Source organism: Podarcis filfolensis, assembly GCF_964270895.1.
Source record: "Podarcis filfolensis genome assembly, chromosome: 12".
NCBI classification, from domain to species: domain Eukaryota; kingdom Metazoa; phylum Chordata; class Lepidosauria; order Squamata; family Lacertidae; genus Podarcis; species Podarcis filfolensis.
The window spans coordinates 13056810-13078754 of NC_139614.1; the positions used below are offsets into that span (position 1 = coordinate 13056810).

Sequence of the window (21945 nt, forward strand, 5' to 3'; positions counted from 1 at the left end):
AGCCTCCAAACAGCAGCATCCTTGGGGGTGGGGGACAAGGAAGAGCTGCTTTTAGGATTGTACTTGAGGCCACCAACGCCTTGGAAGCTTTTTCGTTTAGTTCAAAAAAAGATGCCTCAAATCAGACTCCTCTTATGCCCGGATGGGAATCCCGGGATAAATCTGCGGCCATTTGCCCCTGCAACGGCGGCATCCCGCCAGCAGGTGGCGCGGCACCCGCCGCCGCCTCCCCGTTTCCCGCCAAAGTCGAAAGCAGCCGCTTCCCTCCGGCGCCGTTTTGTCTATGGTATATGTAAATATATATATATCATGACGTAGGCGGGGCGTCCGTTTGGGGAAAAGGCAACGCCCCTTCTTAGCCTGCCTGTGCCTCGAGGTAAAAAAAAAGAACTCCACTTCCTTCTGCGCCGGCGCGGGGCTGGTAGGAACCAAGTGTAGCCGGAACTTAAGTTTCTAGAGCGTGTCAGGCGGAAAGGTGGGGGGGGGGGTTTCCACCGAACTCCCCGTCGAGGAAGGCGGCGGGCGTGATGTCGCGCGTGGGGCTGCTGTGTCGGTTGGGCTCGCGGCTGCTGGCTTCGGGAGCAGGGATTCGGAGCGGGTACGTGAGGGGGGGGGAGGGTCGTGCGCGCGCGCGCCCCCGCGCGCTTTCTCAACCGTCGCCGGGCGCTGGTTTCCCCCTCGCAGACACCCACCCCGTGACCCCAAAAAGGGGCTCCCGTTCCCTCAGGCAGAAGTTCCACAGGTGAAGGCGGGCTCCACACGACAAAGGGGCGGGGGGGGGGAGGACCCAAGCTTTACCTGTTGGGTTTCTGCCTGTTAAACGCAGCAAGGGGAAATGTGGAGAGTTTCATTGAAGCTTTTTGGAACCAGTGTTGGAAACTTGAGATAGGAAAGCTGGGAGCTAAAGGGCACCTTTAGGGTTATGGTCGACTGTCTAGGCGCGCCTTTTTTATATATAACAAAGCTGAAAAAAGCTCCCCCTTTCCTTCCACTCTGCAGTTTTAATCTGAAATCTTAGGCGCAGGAGTTCAGAAACTGCTTGCGCTAATGAAATGCCCTGTCGCAAAATGCGCCTAGGACAATGGGAGTTTCGAAAGACTGCTTGAAACTCACTTTCCGAAAGTGCATATTGGGTTTTTTCTCCCCAACATGTTGAGAGGGGGAGAGGAAGGGTGTGCACCTGTAGTAATTTGTGGTGCTCTACTTTTCTAAGTTGTGGACAGGGCATCAAACGGTGGTTTCATACCACAACCACCGCACATCTATGCTGTGGGGTTAATATTTTTCTCTTGCTCCGTGCCTTTGTGGTTGCTTTGTTTTACTGGGGCAAGGGAGAAAGGGAAAAAAAGCTGTGCAGTATGTGAATAAGGATACAGTGGTACCTCGGGTTACATACGCTTCAGGTTACATACGCTTCAGGTTACATACTCCGCTAACCCAGAAATATTACCTCGGGTTAAGAACTTTGCTTCAGGATGAGAACAGAAATAGTACTCTGGCAGCAGGAGGCCCCATTAGCTAAAGTGGTGCTTCAGGTTAAGAACAGTTTCAGGTTAAGAACGGACCTCTGGAACGAATTAAGTACTTAACCTGAGGTATCACTGTATATGTCACTGCACTGTGAGAAGTGAGGTTACAGGGAACCAGGCAGAGGGCCTTCTCAGTAGTGGTGACCACCCTGTGGAAGGCCCTCCCATCAGATATCAAGGAGATAAATAGCTATACAACTTTTAGAAGACGTCTGAAAGCAACTCTGTATAGGGAAGTTTTCAGTAGTTGATGTCCCACTGTGTTTTTATATTTGTTGGAAACTGCCCTGGGTGGCTGGGGTGACCCAATCAGGTGGGCAAAGTACAAATAATAATATTTTTATTATTACTACTAGCAGGGAACCAGACCGATTTTCAGGAGCCTGACACGTAAACAAGTCTCTTATGACAACATATACAGTACTAGAGTTGGGCGATGCTGGGTTTTCAGCATCGTGGTGTATCGCCAGCCAAACATAGTTCTTTGGCGATATACTGTGATGTTGAAAAAAGCTGCGCTGGCCCCAGCTGGCAAGATGCTGTGTGAAACTGCCATAGTTCTCATCGTGGGAGCTGAGGTGCTTTCACCCCAGCACCTCGCAGGCTGTGGCCAATATAGCTGGCCCCAGCCTGCTGCTCAGCCGGGGGGCAGAAATGTTCCTGCCCCCAGCGGAGCCAGCCTTGAATCCCCTGTCACTTGTGCATGACTGGCAGGGGACTCAGGGCTCCTTGGCCAAGCTCTGCTGGGGGCGAGAGAGCCTCTGCCCTCAGCGGAGCCAGCCCCAAGTCCCCTGTCACTCACAAGCAGTGCAGGTGGGGGCAGGGGGCAGGGATCTCTCAGCTGGGAAGCTGAGAGCAGCCGGATCCGGATCCTACTCGCATGCAAGCAATAGTGGGCTTGGAGCTCTCTCAGTTGGGGAGGGGGAGCACTTTAATGGAGCCCCCATCCTGCCGCTGGCTTCTGCGAGCTGGTATCGGTTCAGGGGCTCCATAAAACTACAGTGGTACCTCGGGTTAAGTACTTAATTCGTTCCGGAGGTCTGTTCTTAACCTGAAACTGTTCTTAACCTGAAGCACCACTTTAGCTAATGGGGCCTCCTGCTGTCACTGCGCCGCCGAAGCACGATTTCTGTTCTTATCCTGAAGCAAAGTTCTTAACCTGAAGCACTATTTCTGGGTTAGCGGAGTCTGTAACCTGAAGCGTATGTAACCTGAAGCGTATGTAACCCGAGGTACCACTGTACTTGGCTGAGGCAAGGGCAGCAGCATGCTCCTCAACCCAAGCAGTTTAAAGAAGTGAAGGAAGGAAAAGGCTGTATCAGGACCTCGCCGATTCATCTTGATTCTCCCTCTGCCAGGGCAGAGTGCGATGGTGGTTTCAACAGTGGTATATCACTGGTGAAACCGCTGCTACTTGAGTCCCTCTGCTTTCAGCTCTCAGCTAGTTTGTTTCTCCCTCAGCACACTGGGCACTGGAGGCAGAGAGACTCAAGAGTGGTGATGGTTTCACCAGCGATATACCGCTGAGTGAAGCTGTCATTGCGGTCTGCCCCCACATACTAGTCTAGTATCAGTATATCCTGTATCAATATATCCTGTGATCAATATATCGCTCAGCATATACTTATTTTGAAACCCGTGTTTTATTCCCTTCCTTGGATAAATTGTGATGTGTGAAGGGAACTCTTAAGATGTATGCTATTGTATCAGTTGGTGTTTTGCAACTACATTGGTTTGCTTATATGGCCCTAAGCCTGGGACCATTTTCTCTGTTAGCCAATGAAAAGGTATTGTTCTGGCAACTGTAGGTGACTGGGGTAGAGTTGGGCACTTCACATAAGAGGCTTCTTCAACTATTACAGTATAGCCTGCTGCCTCAGGTAAAGAGAACCTGTCTGTCCACCTTAATAAAGCAGTGTTTCTCCTTGAAATTGCACCATAGATTTAGCTTATTATATTGGCTGCATAATGCTCTCCAATGAACTTTGAATATTTTTGTAAGTCTGCTGCTTTCCCATTTGCCAATTTACTAAATATGTTCCCATCAGCAATTCTTTCTGCCTTTCTTACAATTTCATTATCAGTCTACAACAGTTAGGGTAATGCACTTCATTCTTCCATTTCTGCAATGTCAGTTGGGTCGCAGCCCACATGCTTTGGAAAGTTTTAACATAAAAGCGCTTATAAGGCATTCAAAAATTCTAGTTAACTCCCATCCTGCTGTCCTTTAATATGCTTGTGAAACATGTTAGTGTAATGTTCTGGAGAGCATGATTATTTGCCATGGCTGCTCAACATGCTTTGTAATTCTGCATTTGGCATCTCAACCAGAGCCTTCAACATTGATAATCATCTCTTTAGTTCGAATCTTTTAAACTGATATAGTAGTCATATACTTCCTGTCCTTGCTTTTGGGGCATGTGCTGCAGGTGTTTGCCAGTCTGGGGTTATTTTTGCCTACCTGTATTTATGCTTGGCAATACCTTGAAGATAACTGGGTATCAGAACTGAAAATTGGGAAAGGCTATTGTGCATATTTCATTTTCTAAACCATTTTTATCTTCTGTTTGATAGTGGTCTGTGGTGTGTCACAGCTAGGTACATTACTGACAATTCCACATGGTGGGATGAGCACCTTTCAAAAGAGAATTTCGAATTCCTTAAGAAGTATACAGCGGAAGAATTCAAAGCTCAAACAGCCAGTAAACTCTGTCCACTAAAAGATGAACCCTGGCCTTTGCATCCATGGGAGCCAGGTTTGTATATGACAGGTTGGGAAGCAAAAGCAAACCTATGTCCAGTACTAGAGCCTGTATTTGGATTCCTTAAAACACAAATGCTTTTAAAATCAGTGAGCTGGATTCTAGTCCATTAAGGAAGCAGCACATGTAGGACGTAAGAGTTATTTTCCCTTGCACCCAGCGCATGTGTGTAAACATTCAGCATGCCAGGCCATTATGAGAATTGGGAAGTTCCTATCAATTATTATTATTATTAGGCAGCCCTGTATCAGGAAGTTTTTAATGTTTAATGTTTTACTATGTTTTTATATGTGCTGTAAGCCACTCACAGTGGCCGGGGAAACCCAACCAGATGGGCGGGGTATAAATAGTAAAATTATTCTTCTTCTTCTTCTTCTTCTTCTTCTTCTTCTTATTATTATTATTATTATTATTATTATGATTATTATTATTATTCCAGCTAGCCTTTTCTTTTTTCATCCCCCACCCCCAAGGACCACATGTTGCAAATTTGTAGTCCTTGACTAAATGAATCCATGCTGGCTGGGAATATGGAATGCATGCACAATCCTTTTGTTCCCTATTGTGGTGCCTATGTGAATACCTGCATGTGCATAACACAGGGGAAAGGGCTCTGTCATGCCACAAAGGGATCCCTCTGTACTCGGGCATTGGGTCTCCAGTGGATTTGATTGAACCCTTTGTTTTTCAGGTGTTGTCCACACTTAGTTTCCCAGAACTTTTTCTTCATGGACAGCTCCCTGCCCTGCCACTTCCAGTCCATCCCATCTGCCTTCTGGGCAGAATGCCAGGTTCTAAGAATGATGGCGCAGCCACTGCTCTTGCCCTTTGCGGCTGATGCTCCCGTCATTTTTCACAGGCATGCCATGAATCACCTGAATGAAGCTTGTAGACCACTGGTGGTCTGTGGACCACAATTAGGAAACGCTTGCAAAATGTCATTTAATATTAAGTTGCAACCGTGGTCCCTTTCATTCACTCGGCTTTGGTACAAAGCTGCCAAAAATACATAGCCTGTATGCAAAAATAAATATTTGTTTGCTTTTTACTCCTAAGATGGACCCCTCTTATGAGTAAAAAGCAGGCTAGTAAGCAAATGGGGTGGGGGGTGGGAGATCCCAGCTAGAAGCTTCTTTCTTTGTAATCAATATGGAAGCAGAGTGCTCTGTCCCTCTTTCACCAGCCACTACACACATTTGAGGAAATTCTATGTGCTCACCTGTATGGAGCACCTGGCTGCCATTGGCTAAATAGTTAAAGGGACTGCTTTCACTTTTAAACACAGGTTCTAAAAGAGTTGGACTTATTGCAGTAAAGTTGGGGATGATGCCATTGTGGACCAAGAAAGGTGAAAGAGTGCCTGTCACATTACTTCAGGTAAGGCAAATATTAGTCTTTAAAAACCACAATAGGTTGAAGAAAATAACATGCAGCCTGTCTTCTAGATTGCATATTTAGGATCTGGGCACTATCCTAACTAAACAGCTCCATTAGTTGTAGCAGCACAATGGAACTTCCTTGCCCCCTCCTCCCCTGTGCCCCTTGCAGGCTTGTGAAATCTGTTTTGGCTCTTGTTTGGTTTTGCTAGAACTCTGAAGTCCAATAATCAGAGCTGGATGCAAAATAAGTATTGAGGTGGAGCCAGACACAAAATATGGCTTAATAAACAGACCTGGTTGCCTCCTTTCCCTCTTACCCCATGAACAATAACCTGAGATTACCTGCAGATACAAGTGCACATCTACAGTTAATGCAGTTCTCTGGAACTGGGCATTATAGAAAGGTGTCCTTATTCATGTTTATTCTTCTAAACTGTTGGCTGTGCTATATCTTGTTGTTGGTTTTAAAATTATAGTTTACTATGTTGCTAGGTACCTTGAGGCCATTCACGGTGAAAGGTTGGGTATAAATTTTAAAAATAAATGCTGACTTTCAGTTCCCCTTTATAAAGGTTAAAGGTTGCAGTACTGCACTGTGTACAGCATCTGACTATTGATTCATTGTTGTTTGTATAAGAAGGAAATTAAGCACTTGAAGCTGGAAGGGTTATTTCCAAGGGCTTACCTGAGATTTAATTAGCAAATCCCTATTAGATGATTTATATAATGATGTTAAACTTCTAGTGTTTAATTTCCTTCTTATTTGTCCTGTATTTAAGTTTTTGGTGTAGTTTGGATGTATTTCTGGTCTGTTGACTCTAATAAACAAATGGTGATGAGGATGTTATTATTCAACAAAATATGTATACGGGTTTTGAGATTACTTTTACCATTCTGTGTTGGCTCTTTTTCCTTGAAGGTTAGAGACTGCCATGTATTAAAGCATATACCGAAGGAAGAAATGGGCGGAAAAGATCCCTTTCTGCTTGTTGGAGGAAGAAATGTTTCACAGTTTTATGTAAGTCTACTGTGTTGCTTTTTGTGATAGAGTATCAGTTTTCATCAACTTCTTCTTTAGAGTGCATTTTGGTGTGTGGTGTGCCTCTATATTTAAAAGTCTGCCTTTTTATTTTTTAAAAAATTGCTTGCACACATCACTGTTTGCTGTCATTTCTTGAAAATGTGATTTCTCCCTACTCTTCACCATTCTCTGAAGGCAGGGGATTTTTGCATGGGGGACATGGGGAGGGGGATTCCCTGGTCCTGAATGGGGTAACTGTGCCCCTAAAGGGCCATGTGTGCAACCTGGGAGTCATTATGGACTCTCAGCTGTCCATGGAGGCACAGGTCAATTCTATGTCAAGGTTGTCTACCAGCTCCATCTTCTATACCAGCTGAGACCCTCCCAGCCTGTGCCTTGTCTCGCCAGAGTGGTACATGCTCTGGTTATCTCCTGCTTGGACTACTGCAACATGCTTAATATGGGACTGCCTTTGAAGGAAACTACAACTAATCCAGAATGCGGCTGCCAGACTGTTGGGACCATATAACACTGTTCCCAAAAGATTTCAATTTCCGGGCACAATTAAAAGTGTTGGTGCTGACCTGTAAATCCCTTAATGTCTTCAGGCCTGAGTACCTAAAGGAATACCCGCATTGTTGAGGCGAGTGGAGGATTCAGTCCTGCTGGGTGCTGCTTAAACACGCAGTTGGGAAGGGGGAAAAGGAGGCACAGCATGTCCTTCTTCTGGCCTCTCCCCTCCTGATTGCAACATTTCCCCCTTCATTTAGGTATACTATGTATTCTCCAATTCTCTGCTTCCTTTTCTTCCCACATGCGTGTGCATGTGCAGGCCTTGGCTTTTTAGCTCCTACGCAGCTTCTTTCCCATTTATCCTTGGACAGAAACACAGGGCTAATTGAGACAAAAGGCTTTGGTTTCTAGGGAGGCATCATCATCATCATTAGCTTGAGAGGAGGGGGGGGGGGACTGCCAAAGGTGGAGGGGGAAGAATTTCCCCCCACCCTGTTCAGCCTCCTTTTAATAATTTTTCTTTCCTGTTTAAGAAAGCAAGCATGCTACCTTCCTGTGGAAAAAAAGCCAAGTCACCCTTTATACCAAAACATGCACGATGGACGTAAATAACTATTACAGCAGATATGTACCAGTCTAGAGCATCTGTAGTGAGACACAGACCATGTATGGAACCATTCATTGTTTCCACTGTTTTTAATTTGTGTGGGGTTTTAGTTGTTGTTGTTTGTTTTTATTTATTGAGGGAGGGGAGATGTGTCTGGGAGGGGAGGAGCTGGGAGAGCAAGGGGGCTCCCAATCACTGTGGTTCAGGGTAGGAGGATGTGGTTTGGCAGGTGGAACAGGCCAGGTAAGGGGCACACGGCACAGGCAGTACCTAGTAGCAGTGAAGGCAGCAAAGAAGGCGTAGTTTTCTTCCCCCGTTGTGTCTTCTTGGTGGCATCTGGCAAAGCTTTTCCAGGTAGTGTGGGGTCTTTTACACTCTGGCCCAAAGGAGGTGACTGAACCGGCGGTAGCTTGCTAATACTTGTAGATCTACCATATTTTCTGTTAATTTTTATTAAGCTTTTTCTTGCCTCATTTTTAGCAACTGTTCTCATTTACAAATTTGAATCTCTAGTTTAATCAATATCTAGGTTTTATAGATCTCTTTAGTGTCCATTGATTCTTTTGAAAATGGGCATATGTGGAAATAAACCTTCAGCTCTTCAGGTGTAAACTTGCTTCAATTTGTAAACAGAACTAAATGCTTTTGTTTTATAGAAAGTTAATTTCCATCTTATTATTGATGTAAAAAGTTTCAACAACAATGGTTGTTTTGTGTGTGTGTGTGTGTGTGTGTGTGTGTGTGTGTGTGATTATGAGATGGGTTAAAGCCTCACAAGGCCTTAACTTGGAACTGAGTTATTAATTTTCAAATAATATGTGTGGAATCATAGAGTATGTGTATACTGTAGTATATTTGATTAAATGGTACTCAGAGGAAACAGCAACAGCCAGCCATACCCAGTCTCACAATGTATAATTTGTGATCTATCATCCCCATTCAGCATGCTCTACAATGCAGAACCAAAACTCTGCCTCTTGCAGATATTGGCATTTTACTGTATCTACCCTGAAAGATCAATAATTTCTTGTGGGCAGAAGATTCTAAACTGCTGTCCTGTAACAGCTTCTGGAAATGCCTGAATGTGCAGAAGATATATTCCTGCGGGGAGATGCTTTTGATGCCTAGAGCATCCAGCTGCTTGTTGCAAGAGCTAGAGATAAACTGTGCCTTTAAATTTACAAAAGCTAAGTGCATCTAAGTTTATAGTATAACTGGGACATAGATGTTTCATGCCCCAGCTCATTGGGTAAATGTTATATGTTTGTGAACTGCACACATAAGTTAAAGCATCCTGTCATTTTTAAGTACACTTAATATAGTCAATAAAATAGTTCCAGAAATTGAAAGGATTACCTGAGCCTGTCAAATGTCTTGATGAAATGTTCTTTCTTGTGTTAGATGTTGTAGAAAGCTGGAATCAGATACGTGGAGACAACCTAAAAAGCTTTTGCATCTAGTGGCTATCTTTTCATTTCTTTAATTATTATTACAGTTGACCTTCGGGTAATATAATCCTCAGGTTGCTAATGCAGCAACCCCATAAGTGTATACTTCTGGGTTTCGCCGTGCGCACATACGCAGAAGCACTCAATTGTGCCGAGCGCATGCACAGAAGGGCACCTCTGGTTATGAAGTTTTCGGGATGTGGCCGGGCCTCCGGAACGGATCCCATTCGTAACCGGAGGTACCACTGTATTTATTTTAATTCTACTAAGAGTTTATTATATCTTCATTCAGACCTTTCCCCTTATTTTTACTTGCTGCTCTAAAAGAGCATCCATAGATACTGGTTATAAATTCTTTTAATGTATATATGTGTCGTAGGATAATTTTTTACATGTTTTAAAGTTGTTGCACCAAGGACAACTACATTTGTTATCTAAATATAACAGTTTTCAAAGGATTGTCTAAGAAATTAGCTATGTTTTACTGTAGAAACTTAACACTCCTATCCTAAATGCATTCTTTGAAAATAAGTTCCAGTGACCATCGTGGAGCTTACTATAATGACATGTTCTTAGGACTGGATTTTAATTATTTTTATAGTAGTCATTTGTGTGTGAGAGAGAATCTCAGAAAGGTGACACTAAGAAGTATTTTAACCTTCGTCTATAAAACAGTATTATAAAGGTTTATCAATTTTATGCAGTTTGCACACAAAATGATAAGCAGGGGGCGTTTTCAGGTGGGGCAAGATGCTGCTGCTGTATAACCTTAAAATTGTCCTTTTGAACTCCCCTGAAAGTTCAGGAAGGCACTTTCATTGGGGAAAAGGAAAACTGCAGATAACTTCTACAACACTGACCACCTGACAGACGGTGATTATCCAAGTGTGTCGCTCCTGTCAGTCATGTAAATTGCTTTCTAGGGGAATCCATTTAAAGCACAAAACTCTGCAATACGGCTTCTTGCATTTTCAGTTTTCATTCATTTTACTTCTGTTTAGTTGATAGGTTGAGAGAGAGAGAGAGAGACTCAAGGGCAATTTCAGAATTAATCTACTATAAACCACTTATAAACTATGCTTCCTATGTGTTTGGTTAATAATGAAGTATCCTTGTGCTAAGGATTATAGACTCTAGTATGGTGAATTAAAATTAAAAGCTTGCAAGACTTTGTTCTTTCACCATTTTCATTCTGTTTTTTGTTTTGTTTTTAAATATTTATTGAAATTTTACAGACAAAAGAGAATTACAGAATAAGAAAAGAAAAAGAAAAACAAAAAGAAAAAAGATACAAAAATGCAAAGAAAAATACAAAATACATGAGGAAATAAAAAAACAATTAAAAAACAAATCAATCTTTTCGTATCTTATATTTCAATTACTTGTTTCCTGACCTCCTCACACCTCCCTTTTTTGTATTCCAATTCACATGGTTAATTCAGCAAATCCTTTCCCTCTTTGTGTTTATCTTAATTCTATATCTTAACATATTATAACTTTATATTTTCATCTAATTATCAGTCCATTTTTACATATTCTTTTTAACTTTATTGCTAAAGCCACTTCGTTTCAATCCAACATCATTTTAGCATTCATTAATTTTACAATGTTTCTGCAAATAGTCTTTAAACTTCTTCCAATCTTCTTCCACCAACTCTTTTCCCTGGTCTTGGATTCTGCCAGTCATTTCCGCCAATTCCATATAGTCTATCACTTTCATCTGCCATTCTTCCAAGGTGTGTCTTCCAATACTTTGCGATGAGAATTCTTGCTGCTGTTGTTGCATACATAAAGAAAGTTCTGTCCTTCTTTGGCACCAATTGGCCGACCATGCCCAGGAGAAAGGCCTCTGGTTTCTTCAGGAAGGTATATTTAAATACCTTTTTCATTTCATTATAGATCATCTCCCAGAAAGCCTTAATCCTTGGGCACGTCCACCAAAGGTGAAAGAATGTACCTTCATTTTCTTTACATTTCCAACACTTATTATCAGGCAAATGATATATTTTTGCAAGCTTGACTGGTGTCATGTACTACCTATATATCATTTTCATAATATTCTCTCTTAAGGCATTACATGCCGTAAATTTCATACCGGTGGTCCACAACTGTTCCCAGTCAGCAAACATAATGTTATGACCAATATCTTGTGCCCATTTAATCATTGCAGATTTAACCGTTTCATCCTGCGTGTTCCATTTTAACAGCAAGTTATACATTCTTGAAAGTATCTTAGTTTTGGGATCTAACAGTTCTGTTTCCAATTTTGATTTTTCCACCTGGAAGCCAATTTTTTTGTCCAAATTATAGGCCTCTCTTATTTGATAATAATGAAGCCAGTCTCGCACTTTATCCTTTAATTTCTCAAAACTCTGCAATTTCAATTTCTCTCCTTCTTGTTCCAATATTTCCCAATATTTCGGCCATTTGGCCTCCATATTGAGCTTTTTCTGAGCCTTCGCTTCCATTGGTGACAACCACCTTGGGGTTTTATTTTCCAATAAGTCTTTGTATCTTATCCAGACATTGAACAATGCTTTCCTGACAATATGGTTTTTAAATGCTTTATGTGCTTTAACCTTGTTGTACCACAAATATGCATGCCACCCAAAAACATGATTAAAACCTTCCAAATCCAAAATGTCTATGTTCTCTAGAAGCAGCCAGTCTTTCAACCAGCAGAATGCTGCTGATTCATAGTAAAGTTTAAGGTCTGGCAGGGCAAATCCGCCTCTTTCCTTTGCATCAGTTAATATTTTAAATTTTATTCTGGGCTTCTTGCCCTGCCAGACAAATCTAGAAATGTCTCTAGATTAGATGAAAATCATTGATTTTCATTCTGGCTCTGCGGTTGTCCATGCTTTATTGAACTTTTACGCTTCGGCAATTTTTTAAATATTATTCTTCATGTAAAACTTTTATTATTTGAAAAGTCTCCATATTATAATTGCACACTTTTCAAAATTTGGTTTCTAGCCACGGTTTTAATGCCCTAAATTATAGTTAATCTCAACTATAGCTAACTTCATAAACTAGGCTTTGAAGTTGCTGTGTTTTACCAGGGCATAGTTTAGAATAAGCACAGCCTGTCTGGGATCAGACAGAATACTAAGCTGTGTTTAGTTTAAAAAGGAAGCAAAAGCTTTCCAAACTCCTTGTGGCTGCGCTGGGGGGAGTGGATAGCACACAAGCCTAAGGCTTTCACAGGGGCATTCCTATATCACTAAACAAGGCCACATTTTGTCTTGTGTAATTAATAAAAGGTGGATTTAGACAAGGGAAACCTGGTTTGAAATCCCCACAGCCTTAAAGCTCATTGGCTGACCTTGGGCCAACCACTGTGTCTCCTCCTAACCTAATTCACACAGTTTTTGTGAGGATAAAATGGGGCAGAAAACTGGAGAACATATCTGCCATCCTGAGCTCCAGTTTCTTTCTGTGATTTTCCCCTATGCTTGATTATGCATTGTAATTAAAAATAATTTTATTTTAATAATAAATAATAACAAACACTTCTTTAAAACTAAAGATTTTGAGCAGATGTGTATAGGATCACACACTGTGATACAACTATGAGACAAATTTTATCAAGAAGCAAGTCCTTAAAACCACACAATTAGCATATATTTTAAATTGTTTGAAGCGTTCGAGGATTTTCAATGTAAAGATTCTAATTTCTCAGTATTTCTCTCATTGTTACCGGTTGCATTTCTTACAGAAAGGGAGAGCTATGATGGAGTTGTGCAGAACCGTTGGCATCCCACCAAAGGAGAAGATTTCAACGTTTAGAGTGTCTGAAAATGCCCTCATTAAGCCAGGTAATCTATGCAGAATGAAGAACCGTGGAATATAATTTTGCACAATATTTTCTCTTGGTAGATCAGAGCCCTTGTGCAGAGCTGACACGGTTTTGAAGTCCTATGGTAAAATGGAGCAAATCCTATGTATGTAAAAAGTCGAATACTATAACCATACATTTCCCACAGAGAAAGTCATGTGATCTGAAATGGCTGCTACCTTTTTTAAAAGCTTTCTTAGAGATCAAGTTTGTTTTGTTTTGTGGATGGTGTTCCAATCAGACGAACAGGGAAGGAGGCCATTTTTGATGCCTCCCCCTGCAGGAATAAAGGGAATTCCTAAAAATAACAATCTTCACCATTGCATGACATGGATCACTCTGGGCCCATCGCAGCACTCCAGAAATGCCTGATATGCCTTGGACTTTGTCCAAACAAATAAGAATAATGATAATAGGTTTACTTGATTACCTTCCTTCCCCACCAGGTACTCCCCTGTATGCTGCTCACTTCCGTCCTGGACAATATGTGGATGTCACTGCAAAAACGTAAGTTTCCTCCTGTTGCTATTTATGCACTAGGATGTTTTTAACCACTTTATTTTAGATAGTTACAGTGGTACCTCGGGTTAAGTATTTAATTCGTTCCGGAGGTCTGTTCTTAACCTGAAACTGTTCCTAACCTGAAGCACCACTTTAGCTAATGGGGCCTCCTGCTGCTGCCGCACCGCCGGAGCACGATTCCTGTTCTCATCCTGAAGCAAAGTTCTTAACCCGAGGTACTATTTCTGGGTTAGCGGAGTCTGTAACCTGAAGTGTATGTAACCCGAGGTACCACTGTATTAGACTTTGAAGTGATTTACAAGAAAATATTAAAACAAAAGGTATTAATAAGCCAGAGAAATAAAATAAAACGAGGGAAATGTTTTCCAAAGCCACTGGAATTTTTCTTTTGTGGTATACTTGGAGCTTGTGCCTGAATCAGGCAGAAAAAGAAAAACTGCTCCCTGAGTGTGGCCGCACACACACACACACACACACACACACACACACACACACTTGGTTGTGATGAAATTGCTTTTCGATTTTTATCCCTTGAAAAGGACTATTTTTGGCTGTGAGGATAATTCATGGTATTTCTTTTAAAAGCAAGAATGAAATAAAAACAGACCATCCAGATGAAATGTTTAAGTGGACACTTGGTCTTATGACACCAGGGATTTATGCCGGTTGATTAAAGTTGACAGAGCTGTCTTCTTTGAAGTTTGCTTCCTTCAGTTCGTGTATCTCTTGCAAGCCAACATTCCTCTTTAAAAAAAATAATTTTATTTATGATTTTCATTTATATACATTTCAGTAATAGTTTAACAGTAAATCAAACATTTCAAAACTCGACTACCTTATTCCTCTGGCAATTTCATTATAGTTTTTGTTGAATGCTGAGGTGTCTATTTTCAGGACTCTCAATAATTTTTATAATTGTATTTTTTAAAACAACAACAACAAACTATTTTAATGTTATATGTTAAATTGTTATTACGCTCCCTGGGACCTTAGAGTGAATAAGTAATAAATTAAATTAAGAACAAGAACAAGAACTGGAATTTACTTCTGAATAAACCTGCATATGATTGTGTTGAAAGTCCTTAACGTTTTCCATACAAGAAGCTCTTGAAAGACAATGCCTTATATGGTGTAACCTATTGAAAACTGCTTTCTGTTAACTTGCAGAAGTGATCATTTTTTAATTCTAAAGCCCAAATGCATCTGCATACTTTCTGTCTTAATAGACCATTGAGTAGCAGTCTGAAAATTACAGGTTAAATAAACATGTTTGTGCTGTTCTACTTTGCTTAAACCAAATGCTGTTGAAATATGTTCATAAGATATTTCTGTAATGATAGGTAATTATGCTGACAACTAAAGAAATTATCATGTTTTATAGGCAACTTTGCCTTTTTTCTGTATTTGAGTATTTCCTATACCTCTAAAGCAAATTGATTTATGCTTAATTTATACTCAAGAAAATGTTGTTTTGGCAACATAATTTTATTAATTGCACCCATCTTGGGAGAAAGGAGTACATACTCTAAACAGTGGGTTGGATTAAGATTAAATCAATTGAGATTGTTTGTTACACTTTACTACCACTGTAAAAGTTGAATTTATGTTATTTATATCTAACCTGCCCCACTGAGACCTGTGGGACTGAACACTAACTTAATCTGCATCCAACCTAGTGTATTGCTTAGTCTGGGTAGTTAAAGAGCTTTTCAGTTGGAAGGTTTGGAATCCTCAATGGCCCACTATGACATTTTTCTTTTGCAAAATACTCCTTTCCAAAACCATCCTGCATCTGTTCTGATCTTAACTGCATTGTAGAAAATTCAAGTGTCCAGGCCAGGGGTAGTCTACGTGGTGCCTTCAACTCCTTATCATTGGTCATGCTAGCAAAGGCTTGATCTAGGCCTGCCTTAGATTTTGGAAAGATGAGTTTCATTTGTTGATCATTGGTTGACATCTGCTGCATGATAGCATTAAGTGTGAACCCTTTGATTCTGCTGAGACCCTTCAGTGGCTTTCAGTATCATCGTGCTCTTTCAGGCTGATTTATAGGACTGTGGACACTGTTTTATGGTGGTTCTGCTTCTACTTCACTGGGAGGCTGCAAAAGGTGATCTGGCCTACTGGGACTTGCATGCGGGATCCTCCTGAAGTAGATTCCATGCTTTAACATTGCAAGCAAGTCTTGTTCTATGTGGCTTACATCAACTTTGTATTTAAGCACTAGTCTGGTTGTCATAGGTGGCCAGGAGTTAAATGCAGGTGGGAGAGTGGGCTGGCTGAGGAGAGAGGAAGTGCTCTGTTCCTTCTTCATGAAGCATTGAAACCAAGTGGACTGATGGAGAAAGAAGTTCCCTCCTCCACACGTAGCATAGAATTGCAGCTTCCCATCCGTCCTCTGCCAGCTGCCTGCAATCTTGTATCTTTGGGGGGAGAGGGGGCTTCTTTGCAAGGGTGACTTACTCCCAGGCAAGTCTGCAAAGGATGCATGCGCCTTTCTATCTGCCATACAGAGGCATTTTTGAGCAGCATTCTGTAAGTGCCTTGTACTGAAACTGCAATCCATATTTTGGGCAAATTACCTTTTTCAAGTGGGTTATTTCAAAACTGATTTGACTTGGCCTTATCTGCTTTAGACTTGGCAAAGGCTTCCAAGGAGTCATGAGAAGATGGGGTTTTAAAGGTCAGCCTGCTTCGCATGGCCAGACTAAAACACACAGGAGACCTGGAGCCATTTCCAATAGTGTAAGTATTAATAATAATAATAATAATAATAATAATAATAATAATAATAATAATAATTTATTATTTGTACCCCGCCCGTCTGGCTGGGTTTCCCCAGCCACTCTGGGTGGCTTCCAACAAAGATTAAAAAGACATCAAAATGTCACACATTAAAAACTTCCCTGAGTTACTATGACTTTGTCATTACAAAAAGACAAGTGTTTAGAAAAATTTTCTTTCAGTGACTGTAGGCATTTCATTAAACAATGAGCTCTCTACGTTGAACAGTTTATTGGGATCCTACATAGTGAGCGTGACACAAGTCAATAAAACTTAGAAGTAAATGTGCATCGGTGTCAAGATGTGTTTTTTAAGTATTACTTATGGCATGTTGTTAACACAATACCTGCTTTGGTTTTGAATCTTATTTTGTCTTATTTTACTCTCGTTCTCTTGCCATATAAGAGCACTTCCATGGTCGATGCCTAACTTGTATTTCGTATTTTTGAGACAGAAGGTTGCAAGGGTTTTCAAGGGAAAGAAAATGCCAGGGCTGATGGGAAACGTCTTCAGAACAACGGTGGGACTAAAGGTGAGGCTTATGAATGTGCAATAAAGGTGAGGTGTGTGTCCTTTATTTGCCCCTTTGATAAAGTAGCTTCCTAGTGCATAATCACCCTCACGTAATAGCAAACATCACGTTTTCTTCTTAAGTATCAAAGAGGCAAACCCACAAAGGCATGAGGAGATGGCCACTGCTGTTAGCATGGAGGTGGAATAAGGGCCTTTCCCTCCTTCTCTCCCTCTTGCTTGCTTGCTGACAGCAGCATTGCTTCAGGGCAGGGGGAGAAAGAGGACTTTCCTGACTGCACTGGCCACTGACGGAGCTGGGGAAAGGGGACTTGAAATCGCCAGAGGTGGTGACCCTGCTCCTGTCGAGGCACAAGTCAAAGTACCAAAGTGCCTCTTCAGTACTCAGTGCAGCCCGGCCTGCTTGACAAGTGAGGCACAGTTTGTCTGGGAATGCTGATGGTGCTGTTCTGTTGCTATGTAAAGAGGATGCAGAGCGGTATTTTCTTTTCCCCACAAGATACGAAAGTCTGCAGAAAGACGCTGCAGTTAGCACAGCAAGTAATTTTTAAAACCACCACAGAATGTTTTGGTTTCAATTTGGTCGTTTTAATCTTTCAGGTGTGGCGGATCAGTGTGAAGCACAATATCATTTATGTACACGGTTGTGTTCCAGGTCATAAAAACTGTTTAGTAAAGGTAAGTTTGGCTTCGAACTGTTGGATAATGTGGCAACACAGTGCATTCAATGACTGCTTTGGTCAGCCTTGATTTTATTGTTTCTTCCACCTTGTGCCATGTGCATCAATGTGTTGTGCTTTGTTTCCCAAGCTGGTGCCTTCCAGATGTTTTAGGCTCCAGTTCCCATCATTCCTGACAAGTGGCCATACTGGCTAGAGGTGATGGATGTTGTAGTCCAGAACATCTGGAAGGTGTCAGGTTGGGCAAAGAATTCTTTTTTAAATTGGAAAAAAACTCCTTACGTTGTGAATGGATACTGGCAAGCATTGAAAGCTGTCACAGAAGAATACAAAGTGATGTTTCAGTGGTTGGTCAGGTAAGACCTTTGCAAAGGAGCCTGTTAACAAGCAGGATAGCGCTCTCTCTCTCTCTTTACATTATCATTTTTAATTTGGTACTGTGGCACAAGCTAGAAAAAAAATAGAAATTTGATTTTCTTCTGAAATCAAATCTCACAGCATTGAATAATATGGTGCTGGGTACTGATTCCTTAAAGTAAATGTGGCCTAGTGGCTACATAGCCTGTGGCCGTATGATATTACAGTGGTACCTTGGGTTACATACACTTCAGGTTACATACGCTTCAGGTTACAGACTCCGCTAACCCAGAAATAGTACCTCAGGTTAAGAACTTTGCTTCAGAATGAGAACAGAAACCGTGCTCTGGCGGAATTGCCAGATTAAGCAGAATAAAAATACTAAGAGTAATAGTGTGCCATTTTGCTCCTGCCCTACAGTTTGTTATGTTCAATTTTCATCATGATGACTCGTGCCAAAGGCTGAGATTTTTCATCTATCCATCTATCTTTCCTACTAGGAGCTTCACCTGAGCTCATCATGTAGGATATATGATATGGAAATGCTGAACTTCATTGCAGACTGTGCTGCCTCTGCCTGTTGTAACCTAATTTGATGGGAAATTGTGGTGCATATAATTTTGACTATGCTCAGAATGTAATTGGGGCATATTCCCCCCAAAAAAATCTAAAGTACGTTTTGTAATTAAAACAAGGAAACATAGGATTGGGAAATGGTGGACACACAAACCCACGTGGGACAGTTTCTTCACTCTTGCAGGGTGCTTTTTCCTCCATGACCCTTAGCCTAGGAGCAGTTGAGAGCAAAGAAGTTTTTGCAGCATTCAGTGTCCCTAGCCCTTTGATATCTAACATTTATACTGAGGCAAAAAGATTCCAGTCTTGCTCACTTTGGGAAAAGGTACTTTTTTTGCTACGTAAGTGTCTTGCATCTTGTTACTGTTCGTGCAAAGTACTGATTCAGCCTGGAGCTCTGCTAAACTGCAAAGTGGTCTGTGACTTCACCCTACTTCTAAGCATTAAGCTTGCTACATGCTCAAGCAATTTTTGCGGATTATGTTCTGCGTAGCTGTAGCTATTTGAACTTGAGACCTCTGCTATCAGTAGCACAGCGTCTTGTATGTACATTTCCCTAGGTGTCTACAAGGCATTAATTTACTGTTTTGCAAAACTGTGACCCCAAAACCCATTTTTAAAAAATGAATACCTGCGCCCCATTTCAAAACACATTACCTGCTGTGTGATCTTTTTTAGTTTGTTTTATTTTTTATTTTTTTAAAAGATAAAGCTCATTTAGAAAGAACAAGGAGCATGGCAAAACAAGTATCTTTGTGCGTGTCTACCTGGAAACACTGATGGTGTTAGCATACACACACACACACACACACACACACACATTTTGTCAATACTTTATTATCTATTTTGGTTGGTTGACATTAATGCAGATATTAAAGGAATTGGTAACATTTGTGCTTGTAGCCAGGCTGACCATTTCACGATTAAACACATTGTGGGAAAGCTGAGCCCCTCCCCAGATTCATTTATCCAAAGGATAACCAGGCTCATTTTCCCCCCATGACACACAACAAATAAAAGACCCTACAAGGCACCCACCCATCAGTGTTTCCCCCAATTGTCTCTTAAAGGACAGCAAGAGAGAGACTGTTGTATGTGCTCATGCCTCTGGAGCACATTAATAACCATGAGATGAGCTCATCTTATGGGTTGATATCTAGTTATAGAACAGGAAGTAGAGTGTAGTAATAAATGGACACTTCCCACAGTGGGGGGAACTGAGAAGTGCGAGTCCTCTGGTCATCTGTATAAGGATCAATGTTCTTTAACCTGCTCATGAATCATCCGTGAAGAGCAGTGAAGTGGCCACATTTGCAGATGACCGCAGATCATTTGAGTGTCATTCTTTAATGCTATAGGTTGTCTTAAAACAATCTAAATAATTAGCTCTGTATATAAAAGATGAAATGTTTCATAGGAGGCTTTTTTTCTTCTGTGCTCTCAAAAAAAATTTTTTTTCTATTAGGAGGAAAAATGATAAAAAAAATGGTTTTGCCCCCACTCCAAAGTTTTCCCCCCAGGCTTTCACATCTCTACAACTACCTCTCTGATCTTTCTTTTCTTGTCCTCTCTGTCACATTATGTCTAATGACAAACTTCTTTCCTCCCAAGTTCTCATCTCACATTACACTTTCCTTATCTAGTTAGTCCAACTGGTGCTCTGAGCAATAGCTTTGTGTTTTGAATCCTAAGTGAATTTTTGCCCACTTTTCATTATCAATCCCTCTTGCGCTTCTTGTGTTTTAGGTCAAGGATTCGGCTCTACCAGCTTACAAAGATGACAGCAAGAATTTACCATTCCCAACTTATTTCGCTGATGGCGAAGAGCAGCTGTCTGATGAGTTGTTTGATGAGGACATTTTTCAGTTCACTGAGCCCTCCATAACATTCACTTAACTATTGACATCCTGATGTGCAGGCAGGCTTCCCATCAAAAATGTCGGTCCGAAGACGCAAAGCAGGAAAATCTTCCCCCGAAAAAGTATCATCTGGCACCAACCTGCCCACATGACTCTGGACAACAATTTTTGTTAAGAGTTTTCTTCACCGCAACAGATGCCAAAGGATGATAAGCAAAGAAATAGTGACACAGCTGATTGACACTTTCAAAAAATAACTCAAAACCTTCCAAACTGATAATACATGTGTGTGTTTATATTTAGTGTATATTTACCTCTATCATGTTATGAAACAGATACGTGTGCCTGGTTTTTTCCTTTCTTCAGCAGAAAATTGGCTGTTGTTAATTGCTTAATATAAAAAAATATCACTTTTTAAGTTCATTCTGCCCTGTGTGTGAGCAGTTTGGAGACACACAGGCTATGCATGCTTCAAGAGACCTTGTCACCTGCGTCGTAGGAAGCCCCACACTCCCAGTGGTGGCTTCCTTGGCTGTCTCTACTACAGCAGATCTGACAGCCAGCAAGACGAGTCGCTTTTTTTAATGGCACATCTGTATTGGCATCGGCTGTCGAGAGTTGCTGAAGGGAAACCCACAGAGAAGGCAGATCCAGTGTCTGCTGTTCACATGCTTCTACATAAACAAAGCCAGAGATCTTCACATATTCAACAACAAGGGTGCAGTGAGTAAGAGTGATAAAAGAATTTCCAATTTCTCCCAGTTCAGACTGAAGTATATATGGTGCTCTGTGTTTTCAGGAACTTAACACAATCTTGTGAGCAATTCCCCTCTTCTGATGTCCCCTAGCAACAAGAGCAGGGAAAGAGTTAGTTTTAAAAAAACAACAGTTGTCAAGTTTGCCTGTTTGCAGTTCACTCTTAAGTGCTTCAGATGGCAATCCTGGCTACCCTCAATTACCTGAAGATTGCACTCATACGAGAGAAAGCAATTGTTCTCCATCAGTGCTCATCTCTAACTCCCAAATCTGTCACATTAATAAATGTCCAAGCTGTCTACTTTGATTTGGAGTTGTGCTGTGCCTTTTCACTGAGACACAATACCATATCAACCACCGTTATCATTTCCTATCAAAGTGCACGTTTTTAATGCAAGTTAGTAACTAATTGTTTCACATGAGGTCCTCTATCTTATTAAAAAATAATAATTGCTTGTTTATAAGCATGATGAGATTTTAATTTTTTTAAAAAACCATTTTAAATCCCGCATATTAAATACAAATTATGTTTTGAAAGTATATTCCTAATCTATTAATCTAAAGTGAAGAAACCCCCCATGTTGTTTGATGCCATTGTTATTTTGGAATATTAGTGTTAATTAACGAGATTTCACAGCCATGTCCCATAGCAGCAAGCCGCCTGCCTCCCAGTTAACTTTGAATATGTTGACTTCCACATCTTTCTTATTATTAGCAGATACAACATATAGTCATAAGGGTGATAATTGTTTAAAAGCATTATCTGCTGGCCTGCAATGATGT

The 21945-nt window shown here is 41.2% G+C and overlaps 1 protein-coding gene and 1 long non-coding RNA gene across 2 annotated transcripts in view; both read left to right on the top strand.

Moving 5' to 3' along the window:
- The window catches only part of LOC310745633, a 233552-nt gene that overhangs the window by 196457 nt on the left and 15150 nt on the right, over nt 1–21945 (top strand). The window lies entirely within an intron of this gene.
- MRPL3 (mitochondrial ribosomal protein L3) lies at nt 363–21469 on the top strand. The gene is made up of 10 exons (XM_083578228.1): nt 363–598; nt 4104–4285; nt 5577–5668; nt 6590–6688; nt 12978–13077; nt 13544–13604; nt 16256–16364; nt 16858–16935; nt 17535–17612; nt 20294–21469. The coding sequence occupies exons 1-10, from the start codon at nt 528–530 to the stop codon at nt 20441–20443; spliced, it is 1020 nt and encodes a 339-aa protein (XP_083434354.1). The 5' UTR covers nt 363–527; the 3' UTR covers nt 20444–21469.

What these genes read in the sequence shown, in the direction of transcription:
- MRPL3 (XM_083578228.1), top strand. Translation starts at nt 528, where the DNA reads ATGTCGCGCGTGGGGCTGCTGTGTCGGTTGGGCTCGCGGCTGCTGGCT. An exon ending in GAAATGTTTCACAGTTTTAT is followed by an intron (nt 6,689 to 12,977) that starts GTAAGTCTACTG and finishes CATTTCTTACAG; the next exon opens with AAAGGGAGAGCTATGATGGA. An exon ending in GAACAACGGTGGGACTAAAG is followed by an intron (nt 16,936 to 17,534) that starts GTGAGGCTTATG and finishes TTAATCTTTCAG; the next exon opens with GTGTGGCGGATCAGTGTGAA.